This window comes from Schistocerca serialis, chromosome 2, assembly GCF_023864345.2.
Source record: "Schistocerca serialis cubense isolate TAMUIC-IGC-003099 chromosome 2, iqSchSeri2.2, whole genome shotgun sequence".
In the NCBI taxonomy this organism is placed as follows: domain Eukaryota; kingdom Metazoa; phylum Arthropoda; class Insecta; order Orthoptera; family Acrididae; genus Schistocerca; species Schistocerca serialis.
Genome location: NC_064639.1, coordinates 714,084,500 through 714,099,877, shown reverse-complemented (window position 1 = coordinate 714,099,877; position 15,378 = coordinate 714,084,500). Strand labels below are relative to the sequence as shown.

The 15,378-nt window shown below is 40.5% G+C and overlaps 1 protein-coding gene across 1 annotated transcript in view; it reads left to right on the top strand.

Annotated features, from left to right (window-relative positions):
• The window catches only part of LOC126455676 (ATP-binding cassette sub-family C member 12-like), a 518,625-nt gene that overhangs the window by 87,620 nt on the left and 415,627 nt on the right, over window positions 1–15,378 (top strand). Inside the window, exon 7 of the mRNA XM_050091443.1 lies at window positions 13,350–13,440. Coding sequence (XP_049947400.1) covers window positions 13,350–13,440 — 91 coding nt within the window. The remainder of the gene's footprint in view (window positions 1–13,349; window positions 13,441–15,378) is intronic.

Below are 15,378 nucleotides of genomic sequence, written 5' to 3'. Positions count from 1 at the left end.
TCAACACCTGCTTTCTTTGGGATCGGAATTATTATATTCTTCTTGAAGTCTAAGGGTATTTTGCCTGTCTCATATATCTTGTTTCCCAGATGGTAGAGTTTTGTCAGGACTGGCTCTCCCAAGGCTGTAAGTAGTTCTAATGGAATGTTGTCTACTCTTGGGGCCTTGTTTCGACTCAGGTTTTTCAGTGCTCTGTCAAACTCTTCATGCAGTATCATATCTCCCATTTCATCTTCATCTACATCCTCTTCCATTTCCATAATATTCTCCTCAAGTACATCTCCCTTGTATAGACCCTCTATATACTCCTTCCACCTTTCTGCTTTCCCTTCTTTGCTTAGAACTGGGTTTCCATCTGAGCTCTTGATATTCATGCAAGTGGTTCTCTTTTCTCCAAAGGTCTCTTTAATTTTACTGTAGGCAGTATCTATCTTACCCCTAGTGAGATAACCCTCTACATCCTTACATTTGTCCTCTAGCCATCCCTGCTTAGCCATTTTGCACTTCCTGTTGATCTTGTTTTTGAGACATTTGTATTCCTTTTTGCCTGCTTCATTTACTGCATTTTTATATTTTCTCCTTTCATCAATTAAATTCAGTATCTCTTCTGTTACCCAAGGATTTCTACTAGCCCTTGTCTTTTTACCTACTAGGTCCTCTGCTGCCTTCACTACTTCATCTCTCAAAGCTACCTATTCTTCTTCTATTGTATTTCTTTCCCCCATTCCTGTCAATTGTTCCCTTATGCTCTCCCTGAAACTCTGTACAATCTCTGGTTTAGTCAGTTTATCCAGGTCTCCTTAAATTCCCACCTTTTAGCAGTTTCTTCAGTTTTAATCTGCAGTTCATAACCAATAGATTTTGGTCAGAGTCCACATCTGCCCCTGGAAATGTCTTACAATTTAAATTGAAATTAAGCTTAGTAAATTCAGCTGGGTATGTGGAACAATTAACAGAAACCTAAAAAACAAAACCAGGAAAGATATTCAATTAAATTTTACAAAACTGTTACAGTTCCCACACTGCTCTATGGAAGCGAGACCTGGATGATTACCATAAAGCAAGAAAGCCAGATTCAGGCACGAGAAGTGAAATTCCTTAGACGTGTTATAGGTTGCATAAGAGAAGAAAAGCTAAGAAATCAAGATATTAGAGAAGAACTACAAATCTTTAGCCTCAATGATAAAATTCAAGATTACAGAAGAAAATGGAATGAACATCTACACAGAATGGAGAGTGAGAGACTTCCCTTAAAGGCAAGAAATTATAAGTGCCATGGGAGAAGAGACAGAGGAAGATCCTGACAGAGATGGGTACCGTAACAGGCAATTCCTGCCTATAGCTGAAGAGAAGATGAAGATGTTTAATAATTTATGCTGATCAATCAGAACATTATGACCACTGACAGGTTTATATCAATAGTAGATTGATATAAACCTGATGTAGGTGATAGCATCACCTGGCAAGAAATGGCTACTAGTCATACACACACATGGTGCATGTAGTATCAGTGAACGTGCTGTGTGTGTGTGTGTGTTGTGTGTGTGTGTGTGTGTGTGTGTGTGTGTGTGTGTGTGTGTAGAATGAGGAAGACACGTGATCTACATGAGCTGGACCACATGCAGATTGTGATGCCCCATAGGCTCATAATGAGCATTTCAGAAACTGAATGACTTGTCAGGTGTTTAAGGAGTGCTGTGGTGAATGTCTACAACATGTAGAGAAACAAAGGTGAAACCACATACAGACGTTGTGGGGTTAGGCGGCCACCCCTAATTACAGATGTCAGACACCGTAGGCTGGGCAATCTGGTAAAACAGGACAGGAGGCAAACTGTGATGGAACTAATCTAAGACTTTAATGCTGGGCAGAGAACAAGTGTGCCTGAACACGCAGTGCACCAAACACTCCAAACACTGGGTCTCCACAGACGATGACCCATACTTGTGCCAATGTTAACACCATGACTATGACTGAAATGACCAGGTGACCATTGGCACAAGACATTGGCACAGTGGCAGAGTGTATCACGGTCTCATGAATCCCAATACCTTCTTCATCATACCAATGGGAGGGGGGTTGTAGGGAACAGCTCCTTGTCAGTACTGCTGGACAGCAAGAAGCCAGTGGTGGCACCATTATGCTCTGGGAAACACTCACATGGGCATCCATGGGTCATTGGAGATTGTGCAGAACACCATGATGGGCAAGGAGTATTGTACACTGGTTACGGGCTACATACAACCCTTCATGATGATCATGTTTTCCCATGGCAGTAGGATAATGCACCACGTCACAAGGCCATAAGTGTGTTGAATTGGTTCAAGGAACACAGTGGTGAGTTCTAATTGATGTACTGGCCCCCCAACTTTCCAGATCTGAATCCAATTGAACACGTCTGCTGCGGTGGGACTGAACACAGTGTCAGAGCTTTTTGACCCCCGCCCCCGGAGTTTATGGGAATTACATGACTTGTGTGTGCAGCTGTGGTGCCAACTCCCTCCAGCAATGTACCGTGGCCTCACTACTTCCATGCCACAACACATCGCCACTGTTATCCATGTCAAAGGTGGACATAGCAGCTATTAAGTAGATGATGATAATGTTCTGGCTCATCAGTGAACATGTGCAGTAACTGCATCACCAAGTTGTCTCACTGTGTAACTGATGTCAATATCCTTTTGTTGGTGTTCCACATGTTCCCTTAACTTGTCTGTAATCACTTGTAACACAGTTATAAATAATAAATGTTTAAGCTTTCCTGGTGGATTTGTTGTAAATACTATTCAAGGGTTTGCCACTGTATCACAATGTGCAAATTCCACAATATTTCCTCGGAGCAACTATCCAACATCTTCAGCTGGTTCAACCTTGTTATTGGCTAGGTATGACTGATGGTATCTGCACACTGATGCCCCATTAATAGAACATGCCCACAAAGAATGCTCAGGCATGGAAATCACACATGCGCAATGATTTACAGATAGATGGTGCCATATTCAAATATCCTCTGCTGAAAATCGCAGAACGGCTCTCTTGCGGGTCCACAGTATGCTGCATTTGCTAACAGTGTGGCCAGATGTTACTCACCAAAGATGGAACTAGACCAATGTTGTGACGGGTCTGTTATCGGAGAGTCTTGATTTTCGCGTCGTGATTTAATAGCAACCACTGCAGGGTTCCAGGCTGTGTTCAGTTGAAATCCTGCATCCCTGTTGATGAGATTATTGGCTGTATGTTACAATTCCAGAAAGATGATGTCAGGAATAAAATTTCCATCTTTTCATAAATCATGCAATGTCATGTATTCAGACAGTGTTCCACAATTGCCGACTTTACCGCTTGACGGAGGCATGTATGATGCTAAGTTCACTGCAGTGTTCTTGTATAGTGCAGCATGTCTGGCCTATATACACTGCCCCACATTGACAAGGAATCTTGTACACACCATATTTCCTCAGGGCAAGATCATTGGCAGCTTGTGGCCTGCAGGTATAGATCTGTGTGCGTTGGCTTGCGGTAGATGCTGTGTCCAAGGTTCCGTCTGCTTTCCTTTGTACCAAAACATCAAGAAAAGATAAAATACCATCTTTTCCACTTCTGTTGTGAAGTTTATATTTGGATGGGCTGAATTTAGATGCTGAAGAAATGTAGGTAGAGTATCAAGTCCATGTGGCCACACGACAAATGTATCATCCACATACCACAGAAAACAAGAAGATTTGAGAGTGGCTAACGGTAGTACTTTTTCTTCAAAGTCTCCAATAAAATAATTGGCCGCCACAGGAGACAGAGGGCCTCCCATGGTGGCCCTGTCCACTTTTTAAAAATATTTGTCATGAAATAAGAAATATGTTGAAGTAAGCCACGTGTTTAAATAATACTACTATGTCATCCTCAAACTTGTTGCTAATGAGCTCCAAAGAGTCATGGAAGGGCGCCTTTGTAAATAAAAAAGACACAGCATCGAAACTTACTAAAAGATCTGATGATTGTAATCTAAGAGTTTTCAGGTGGCCTATGAAACCTTCAGAGTTTCGAATATGATGGTTGCACTTGCCTACGAGAGGTCCCAACAGTGATATCACATATTTGGCAACAAAATAAGTAGGTGCTCCTATGTTACTTACAATGGGATGGAGAGGCACCCCATTCTGATGGATCTAGGGTAGGCGGTAGAGCCTAGGAGGAACTGCAGTCCGCTGATGCAAACCATTAGTGACTTGCACTGGACTCAAGCTCTTCCTGATGAGTTCCAAAGTTTTTCTCTAAAACCTACCCGTCAGATCACTTTTTAATTTACTATATGCAGGATCATTGAGCAGTTTGTATATCTTTCTGTTATGTTCTGTATGTGAGATAAGCACAGTAGCATTTCCTTTGTCAGCATGTAAGATGATGATGTCTTTGTCTCCTCTCAATTCTCGTGGAGTATTTCTTTCAGCTGAGGTGATGTTAAAACTGGACCTCGTAGGGGAAGCTTAAGATGTGGCATGTCTCATGCCTAATCTCTTTGGCAGCATCCTTGGGAAGTTTCAAAACAGCCTACTCTATTCCACTAATCATATCTTGGATGGGAATGGTCCCTGGTGTCAAAGTCTTCTCCATGAGATTAAACATGGTATGTCTTCTTGCATTTGGGCTTTGAGTCTATCGTATTTAGTCATTTGACGAACCTTAGCTTGTCATTCAGTCCAGTCAGCCACTGCTCAAGTGGCACTGTCTACACAGTTCCAGGATACCACTGAAAGGCTCACTGAATCTTCAGATGGAGCGTTAGTAATTGTCTGGACACCAAGCACAATTCCTGATGTGTATAGTGCACCCATTCTCTCAAAAGTGCTGCACTCACCTGTCATTTAATTCTGATGGCAGCTGCAGAATTTATATAATGTTTAAATTTAGCAAACATAGGGATGGTTTGCTTGTCATGACATCTCAGTAAAAATGCAAGGCTGCTTAACAATCTACCTCTTTTGCGACATAACTTGTCAAACTCACATATGTTCTTCACCATCTCCTCCCTGTAAAGCTACTGAATGTGACTCTTCAAGCTTTCCCAGCAGATATATTGTAAATAGTCTTCACGGGTTTGCTGCCAGATCATGTTGTGCAAATTCCACACTAGGTTTATCAAATGACTAAATACTATCAACTCCAAGTCAGACACATTGCACAGTACAAGAATGCTGTGATGAACATCAGTGCCATACATGCCTTCATCAAATGGAAAAGTTGGCAATTGTGGAACACTATCTGAATACAGGACATTGCATGATTTATGAAAAGAGAAATTTTATCCCCAGCATCATCATTCTGGAATTGTGTCATTAAGGATTGTGTCATTCCATAGTTTGAATGTCACAATACCACTGTGTGGCATTTAGTTTCAAACAAATGTGACCACCAGGATACTTTGTCATTCAAATTGCATTGTACTTCCCCTAACTTTTCACTTACATTCTTAACTAGATAATAGTAATTTTATGATAGACTAATATTGGCCATCTTTATCTCTCTCACCCCATCCCCCCTCCCCCACTCATCCCCCATCCCCTTCCTCCATCCCTCATCCACCATCCCCCATCCCCCATCCCGCCTCCCTCTTCCCTCTCTGACTAATTTCACCCTTCACTCCTACTGAAGCTCCCTGCCACCCCTAAGGCTCCCTGCCACACCTGCGGATATGTAAGCTGAAGTCAAAAAAGTTTCTTTCATTGATTTCTAGGAAAATAAACATTTGCAGGCCACATATTCAATGATGAAAAATACTCAGTTTTCCATTATCTATCAATACCATCAATTTTGAGTCTACTGCATGCCATGAAATGTAAGGGTGCTTTTCTTAAAAATAAGGTTTTTGAGCAAAATGTCTTAGAGTCTTTTATTTTAGGCTGTACACAAGCAACCTCCCAAATATGAGTCATATCAGCTGGCCATGTGTATGGCTTCCTCCTTGAGAGTAACAGACAATATGCCATAAAAAGAAAGAAATCTGGGAAGATTAAAGCCAAAAAAGGACAGAAGAGAGACTTCAAAGGCATATTCCTTACTCCCTCACCTCAAGATACCTCACTGGGCTATAGGACCAGAAGATAGTGATGTTTGTTGATTTACAAGCTTCATGACCATGGGCCCAAAGAAGTGGTTCTGAATTCCTGCTGGTGTAAAAACTGCCAACATCCTTCCTCCCCTCCCCTCCCTCCCCTTCCCACCCCAAAAACTGCCATAGCAACTAGATCCCTGATGTCTCTGAAGACTCACAAAATTTAGAAAAATAAACTTGAGTTTGTTGCAGATGTCACTGCCAATCACAGACTCAGCCAATTAACCTAAGTGACCGTACAAAAGTATAGACTGACCCACCTCTACAAAAATGATAGAGCTTTAGCTGAGGTATTCAGGTAAACAAATGCTGACTTAATGCTAAAATATCAGATACCTTCTCTTAAAACTTTTCAGACTGTTTCATTTCTGCACCCCCAGGGTTCCTTAGCTGGGGCTGGTAAGCACTCCCAGTCCTCTGTTACTGTAAGTTCTGGGCAGGCTTCAGCAACCACTGTGTTGCATAGTGGTGGAACGTTATGTGTCACAGAGAATGTGGACTGTCTCTTGACTGTGCCCTGGGCCACAGGGCTATACGCTCCACCGAAAAGATGACCTGACTGGGGAAAGAGCCGAGAGAGAGGTTGCTTGTGTGTCAATAAGAAACTCGACTCCTCTGCTCTCACCTTACTGGTTACTGGCCTACAAACAGTAACTGTAATAATTCATATTGGTCACAATATCATTATCTGCTCCCTGTACTTACCTCCACAGCATATGATAGACTCTGAGGTTGTCGCAGGCCTTATTGAACAACTCCCCCAACCATTTCTCCTGCTGAGTGATTTCAATGCCCATAATGTGTTTTGCAGCTCAAACTATACTTGCTCCAGGAGACAAGCTTTGAAGAATCTCATGATGTCTCAGGAGATGTGCAAACTCAACACAGGGGTCCCACTCATTTCTTAACTGCCACTATGTCATCCTCAGTCACTGACCTTCCTATCTGCTCTCCAGCCATTGCAGACTCAGCGCAGTGGGAAGTGACTGATGATCTTCATTTTAGTGACCACTTCCATCTGTGGATCCACTACAGGAAGGAGGAATGCTTGAATGAAAGCCACCAAAATAGTTGGTCAACAGTGCTAAGTGGATGCTGTTCAGCCAGATGGCTGTGGTGGAACACCATGACAGTGTCCAGGAGTGAGTGGACAACATCACTTGAGTGATCCAACAAGCTGCTGACTTATCCATCTCAAACTCTTCAAGTCATCTTAGGCAACTTGTGCCTTGGTGGACTGGTGACTACCATTTAACAATCAGTGACAGGCATGTGGCTCTTCAGTGGTTCGAATACTGCCAGCAGCAGACTATACCACAGCCTTTCGAGTCACAAGAGCCAAGACACGACATGTAATTAAGGAGAGCAAGGAAAGGTCATGGAAAACATTCCTGGACTTTTTCAGCTGTTTCAGTTGTTCTACAAAAGTGTGGGAAGCCATCCATATGATTTCCAGTACATGCAGTCATTTGCCCTAGCAACAGCACTGAAAAAGAGGTGTCCCGGAGAGATTGCTCAGACAACTGCAGAGCATTTTGCAATAATTACTGCCAATGCTAGCCAGGATCTTGCATTTTGCCACTACCATGCAACTTCAGATAGGGGCAAGTAAGACTTAAGATCCCACTATTCTGGGTCTTACAACTGCCCTATCTCTGTGTGGGAGCTGGAATCAGCATTGCCTGAAACTGAAGTTCTTTTAGGCCATGTGTGGACGACATGCTGTCAACTTATTTTGAGCAGGAGAATGATGTCCCTCTTTGCCGTAGCATTAATCAGTATCATGTGTACAGTACAGAGTCCCATACAATGTTTGTGATTTGTGGATGAATTTGATATTTTCTGTTTCTCTTCCTCTGGTGTTACAAAAATGACATTGCTTGCAACTTACTTTGTGAAGGTTAGAGGAGTGGGCTGCAAAGACAGATTTTGTTTTCTGCAGATAAGTGTGTCTGAGTGTTCATTTTAATCATTCTCATCATGTTTTTAATTTACCTAACTTGCATGTGAGGGGTACCATTCTATATTTTCAAGAATCAGTGAGGTTTCTCAGTCTCATTTTTGACTCCAAACTGTCATGATTACTTCACCTGGAGATCTGAAAGCCAGAACCCAGAAGGCTCTAATATCATAAAGTGCCTCAGCCACAGGTATTGGGGAGCAGACAGGGCATATCTGCTCCTATTTTATAGAGCTTTCATGCATTCAAGGCTAGACTTAGGGTGCACAGTGTATGCATCAGTGAAGCTTTCTTACCTGAAGATTGTTGATGCTATCCACCATGAGGGGAATAAGCTGGCCACCATTGCTTACGGGATCAATCCCATATCCAGACTCTGTGCTGAGGCTGGAGAACTGCTGTGTACCATTAGATTGAAGCTCCTCAAGGTGTGTCAAGCATGTAAGTTCCTCACAGCTCCAACTTCCTATACATACCATAGTGTTGCTCATTCACCTCTGGGACACCTTTCTCCAATCGTCCATGAGCGACAATGCCATTTGTGATCCACATACAGTGTGTGCTGGAGTCACTTGGTGCCCAGCACATACAACCTCAAATCCAGTGTTTTAGCTGCTTGCCACTATGGTTACTGCAGAGGCCCAGAGAAATTTGAGATTTGGTGTGGCACAGGAGAGATTGCACTAGTACCACAACTATACAGCTGTCTTTACACATGATTTGAAACATGGTAAATTTGTTGGTTGCTCTCTTGTTTCCCCTAAAGGAGTCCTCAAGGTCTGACTGCCATGAGAGTTTACTGCCTTTGATGCTGAATTATATGTGATCTTGCAGGCACTGCAACAAATAAGATGTCCTATGAGTGCTAAATCCCTTGCGTGTTCCAATTCTCTGAGTGCCCTTCACACTTTACAATGCTTATACCCAGCAAATAAAGTAGTCCAGAATATCCAGGACACCCTCATCCAATTACCACAGCTGGGAAAGGAGGTGTCTTTCTGCATTGTACCATGCCACATGGATATTCAGGGAACAAAGGGCAGATGTATCAGCCAAGGAGGCATTTTCTGATCCTCAGTTTTTTTAGTGCACCATTGCCCTGCATGCTATCATCACACTGTTTAGGTACCGAGTAATGCATCTGTGGGAAGTCTAGTGGCTGAAAGTAACAGATAATAAGGTGCATCTAGTAGATCCCACTGTGCAGCTGTGTAATACCTCCTGTCAGCCACAAAGATGGAATGAAATTTTCCTTACTTGTCTTCACATAGGCCTTAGTCCTCTGACACATGGCTTCTTGCTCCAGCATGATGACTCTCCAATGTGTGGTACTTGGGTCATACAGATCTCTGTGTGCCACATTTTGCTAGACTGTGTTTTATTTTCATACCGGAGGGCAGCAACAGATTTGTCAGCAGATCTGCCCTCTATTTTAAGCGATGTCCAAATGAATGTGGTGAGACTTTTAAGGTTTTGCAATTTGCCCAGCTTGTTTCCAAAAATTTTAGGGAGATGTTCTTTAGTGTTGACAGTGTCACTGGCTCATCCATGTTTATGTTGGTTGTCAGCTGGTCGCATATCCCTCTGCCATTGTTTTAGCTCCTCTGTCACTTTCATTCTGTTTTCTTCTCAAGTGTACTACCTTCCATTATTTCTCCTTTGTTTTACATCATGTAATATGGAGTAAATGTGCGGATCAACACAAGTGAGACAGAATGGAGCACTCCACGGAACTCTCTGACTTCAAACATGGTCAGGTGATTGGGTGTCACTTGTGTCATACTTCTATATGCAAGATTTCTGCACTCCTAAACATCCCTAGCTCCACCGTTTCTGATGTGATTGGGAAGTGAAAATGTGAGGGGACATGTACAGCAAAAAAGCATACAGGTCGACCTCATCTGTTGACTGACAAGAGACCGCCAACCATTGAAGAGGGCAGTAAAATGTAATAGGCAGACATCTATCCAGACCATCAGACAGTAATTCCAAACTGCATCAGGATCCACTGCAAGTACTGTGACAGTTAGATCGGAGGTGAGAAAACTTGGATTTCATGGTCGAGCAGCCGCTCATAAGCCACACATCATTCCATAAAATGCCAAACGACGCCTCGCTTGGTGTAAGGAGCATAAACATTGGATGATTGAACAGTGGATAAACATTATGTGGAGTGATGAATCATGGTACACAATGTGGTGATCTGATGGCAGGGTTTGGGGAATGCGAATGCCCGGTGAACGTCGCCTGCCAGTGTATGTAGTGCCAACAGTAAAATTCGGAGGCGGTGGTGTTATGGTGTGGTCATCTTTTTCATGGAGGTGGCTTGTACCCCTTGGTGTTTTGCATGGCACTATCACAGCACAGGCCTACATTGACGTTTTAAGCACCTCCTTGCTTCCCACTGTTCAAGAGCATTTCAGGGATGACAACTGCATCTTTCAACTCAATTGAGCACCTGTTCATAATGCACGGCCTGTGGTGGAGTGGTTACACGACAATAACATCCATGTAATTAACTGGCATGCCCAGAGTCCTGACCTGAATCCTGTAGAACATCTTTGGGATGTTTTGGAACACCTAATTCATGCCAGGCCTCTCTTCAGTGCAGCACTCTGTGAAGAATGGGCTGCCATTCCCCAAGAACATTTCCAGCACCTGATTGAAAGTATGCCTGCGAGAGTGGAAGCTGTCTTCAGGGCTAAGGGTGGGCCAACAACATATTGAATTCTGGCATTTCTGATGGAGGGCACCACAAACTTGTAAGACATTTTCAGCCATGTGCCCAGATACTTTTGATCACATAGTGTATAAGGGCACTGATAGCCTCACCACTGAGTGTTTGTACACCCCAAAACAACAAAAACAGCTTCTGTTTTCTTGTTGTCTGAACAGCTTATTTTCTAGATTTCAATTCCACACAAGGCTACACTTCAGACAAACACTGTAAGAGGAGACTTCCTAAAACTTCAATTTACTTTTGATGTTAACAAATTTTTCTTTTACTGAAGTATTTCTTGTTGTTGTCAGTCTGCATTTTACATCCTCTCTTTGTCAGACATTGCCAGTTATTTTGCTGGGTAAATACAAAATTCATTTATTACTTTTAGCGTCTTATTGCCTGATCTAATTCGCTTACATCACCATAATTAATTAACTTCATTTCATAATACTTTTGGTGATATTTATGCTGTAACTTCTATTGAAGACACAGTCTGTTCCATTCCACTGCTCTTCCAATTTTTTTGCCATCTCCGACACAACTACAGGGTCATCAGCAAACCTCCAATTTTTAATTGATTTTCCCCAAACGTTAATTCCTTTCCCAAATTTATATTTAGTTTCCTGTACTGTTTGCTCAATGTGCAGATTGTATAATGTTGGTGATAGACTTCAACCATGTCTCACACCTTTCTTAACATATCTTTGAACTCTAATAACTACAGTCTGATTTCTGTACAAGTAGTAGGTAACTTCTGCTTTCTGTATTTTAGTCCTGCTACCTTCAGAAATTTCAAAGATTGTATTCCAATCAACACTGTAAAAGCTTTCTTTATATCTACAAGTGCTATAAATGTATAATTTTATTCAACCTATATTTCCACAAATAAATCATATAATCAGCATTGCTTTGCATGTTCCTGCATTTCTCAAGAACCCAAACAGATGTTCCCTGAGATAGGCATCTACCAGTTTTTCTATTCTTCTGTAAATAATTCATGACAGCATTTTGCAGCCATGACTTATTAAACTGCTGGTTCAGAAGTATACACACCTGTTAGCACTGTCGTCTTCGGAATTAGAATTGTTACATTCATCTTGAAGTCTGTGGACGTTTTACCTCCATTACACAGTATATCTTTCATACCCCAAAAGAAATTTTTGCCATTTGACTATAAATTTTTATTCATTTATCTTCCACAAAGTTGTATAATGAGTCAAGCAAGAGCTACAGTAACAAAAGGCAAGAAATAAATGAACAATAATTTAGAGTCAAATGGTGGAAATTTCTTTCAAAAGTTTTGTAAGACTGTGGTTCCCCATGGTGGGATAATTTTGTTGTAGCTGGCGTTCCCAAGGATACCAATAATTCTGAGGAAATGCCATCTGTTCAGGTGTCTTATTCTGACTTAGATCTGTTTGTTTTCTGTCAAATTTGCATCACAGTATCATCTCTTCTATCTCGTTTTCATCCATCTCCTGTTTCAGTTCTATAACATTTTCTTCAGGTTTGTTTCCCTTGTTTCCCCTCCTATAGTCCTTTCACCTTTCAGTATTTGTTTTTGGCATAAACAGATCTTTATTTCTTCTGATATATGTTTCTTGGTTAGTTGATATCCTGTTTCCAATTTCCTGATGCATGGTGGAAAGGCTTCTTTCTCAGACATGTTAGAATATGTGTGCCCACTCTCTCACATCTTTAAATTGTAATAGGCTTTAATATCATCTTTTTAGTGTGTGAAAATGTGATAGTAACACTAAAAACCTCTTTCTGATGTTGCATTTTGCAAAATTTTACCAACTTGTTTTAGAGTTGTAGGTTTATTACTAACAAAATTTTTCAAGGCTGTTATCTGCTAATAATAGAAAAAAGATACACAATGTCACCAACTTGTGGTCTCTCCATAATTATCTCAGTATGAGTCTTTTAAGCAATTTCTTCAACTTCTAGATTTACTTTTCCTGTTTCATATCTTACAATATCATGAAAAGTTTTATCTTTCTTTTCTTCTTCTTCTTCTTCTTCTTCTTCTTTTTTGCAATTTTTCTCATTTCATCACAATTTATTTCATTAGTTTGTCTTTTTGCTTTTGTATTAACTATTATTGCATATCATACACATATCAAAAACACTCTGGCAACTTCTTTCTGTTGTAGTTTTTGTTATGTAATTCTTTCATTAGGTGATGGAGAATTTGATCTAGTGATTTATTTGTGATACAATCTAAAAATAACTATGTATCTTGCTGCTCAGATGCTTCAGACTTACATACATAAATACATTAAATTGTGTAAAGCTTAGAAAAAGAACATTATTGCTGCAAAGTAAGTCATTCCTACTATTAAAAAATAATTTATTTAGTGTGTCCTTAAAAGAAGCATTTAATGTCAGTAATAATGACCACTAGTACTGTTTATATTGTTAAAATGATAAAGTGCTATAACACTGTTTTAGGAATTTGAGTTTGCACTTAGTGGGTGTATCCCTTAGTGCTTTAGTGCCAGTATAGTTGAGATAGCATGCACTATTTGACTTCATAAATATTTTTGTCTTCCTTTTAGGACTGCTGTTAGAGTACAGTCAGCTGTAACATACTTTTTATACAAAAAGATGATGACAGCAAGCTGTATAAATGTGATATCTACACAACAGGTAATGACACAGATTTAATTTTTTTCACCAATTTTCTTTCACTTAGTTTATGTCAGACTTTCTCACATTCATACTTCATGTCTTACTTGAACTCTAATGAGATTTTGTAAGATTCATGTATCTGGTGTGTAAGTTGTTCATAGTAGAATAAATTGAGATTTGATTTTGACATGCTTACTAGTTTCTATCTGAAGTGAAAATAATCTTTTAGCTACTAAAAATCAAATGGTAGCCTGATAAATGTTTACTTATGACATGTAAGATGATTCTCCTGTTGTAGTAGTTCAGAGTCTTTTAGCACATTGCTTATATCTAGCTTTGACAATGAAAAAAATGTTTGAACTGTTGAGGAAAAATTGTATTCATGAAATTGTTAAATTCTCAAAGAGCAATTGGGTTGGTCAATACTTACTTCAGGACAGTAATTCTAGCATTTGGAACCATAAATACCTTTTTCATTACAGAGAGACATGATTTTTTGCTGTAAACAGCTTGAAAAGAGACATACACAAATAATATTATTGCTTAATAATAATAATAATAATAATAATAATAATAATAATAATAATAATAATGACAGCTATTAATAATAACATAAAAGTACATGAATGTCTCCTAGCTTTCCTAAAGTCAGGTCACTAAGACCCCACGATATGAGGTACTCACCTGCAGTGTGCAGTAGAATGGAATAGAGCATACATCTATTAAGAAAGAACATACATCCTCCCTCCACTGCCACCGCTGAATTGAGATACTAGGCACATTTTTAAGCAGTGCCACCACTTCAGTACTGATCATTATGGTACCCTCACTAAGTTGAAGGTGGTTAATTTGGCTGATAAAATCACTTGAGTTCCTAATACAATGTTCATTGTGACCCACATGTGGAGCAAGGAGATTGGGTAAGTACTTTATTAGTTTTTATTTCAGTTAATGTATCTTTATGGATCTTCCACAAATCATAGACAGTAGTTGGTCTAGGAGTCCAAGAGAGAAGTTTTTGAACCACACTATCTTCTATCAAAAAGCGCTTAAGAACCTCAGATCTCTTTTCTCTTATGCTCAATGTTGGATCAGGTGGGAGCTTCTGGTAAATTACAGATCCTCACATAGTAGTTCACATAATCCATAGTTATGGCTGTGTTGCCCTATCCATAATTACAGCAGTATTACCATTGACACAAGGGAGAAGCACCAACTGGCTCAATAGGCATTAAAAACTTGATGAGTTTTTGAGCTTCCTCAGCAGTATTAAAAATAACATCGTCTTCACCATGGAAGTAGAAAAAGGCAATGCATTTGCCTTCCTTGGTGTCCTTGGCCACCACAAACAAAATGGATGTCTTAGAAACAGCAGTTACAGAAAACCTATGCATATCAGTTTGTACTTGCATGCTGTCGGCCATCATCACATGGCACAGAAGCACACTATTTTATTAAATTGGTTCATCATACAAGATTGATATCAGACTCCAGTAATCTGCCCCATGGACTGAGACATCTGAGCAAGGTCTTAAGGAACAATGGATACATTGTCGACCAAATACATGAAGAGCAGGAAAATAAACTCACTTTTTTTTTGCCATTCTGTGGACCATGTCTCAGGCAAGATGAGTTGCCTGGTGAAAAGTCAATAAATCAAAGTGATCTTCACTCCTCCAACAAAAATCCAGTAATTATTCAGAACAGTTAAAGATGTGGCACTTGAGGTCTACAAGATACCTTGTGAGTATGGCCAATCTGATGTCTCACAAACAATGCAGGAAGGCAAGGCTACCTGTGAAATCAGTCGTGTGATTTACAAGCTAAGCTGCAACCACTGTGCTGCATTCTGTGTAGGCATGACAACCAACAAGCTGTCTGTCCGCATGAACGGCCACCAACAAACTGTGGCCAAAAAACCACTGGACCACCCTGTAGCTGAACACGCTGCCAAAC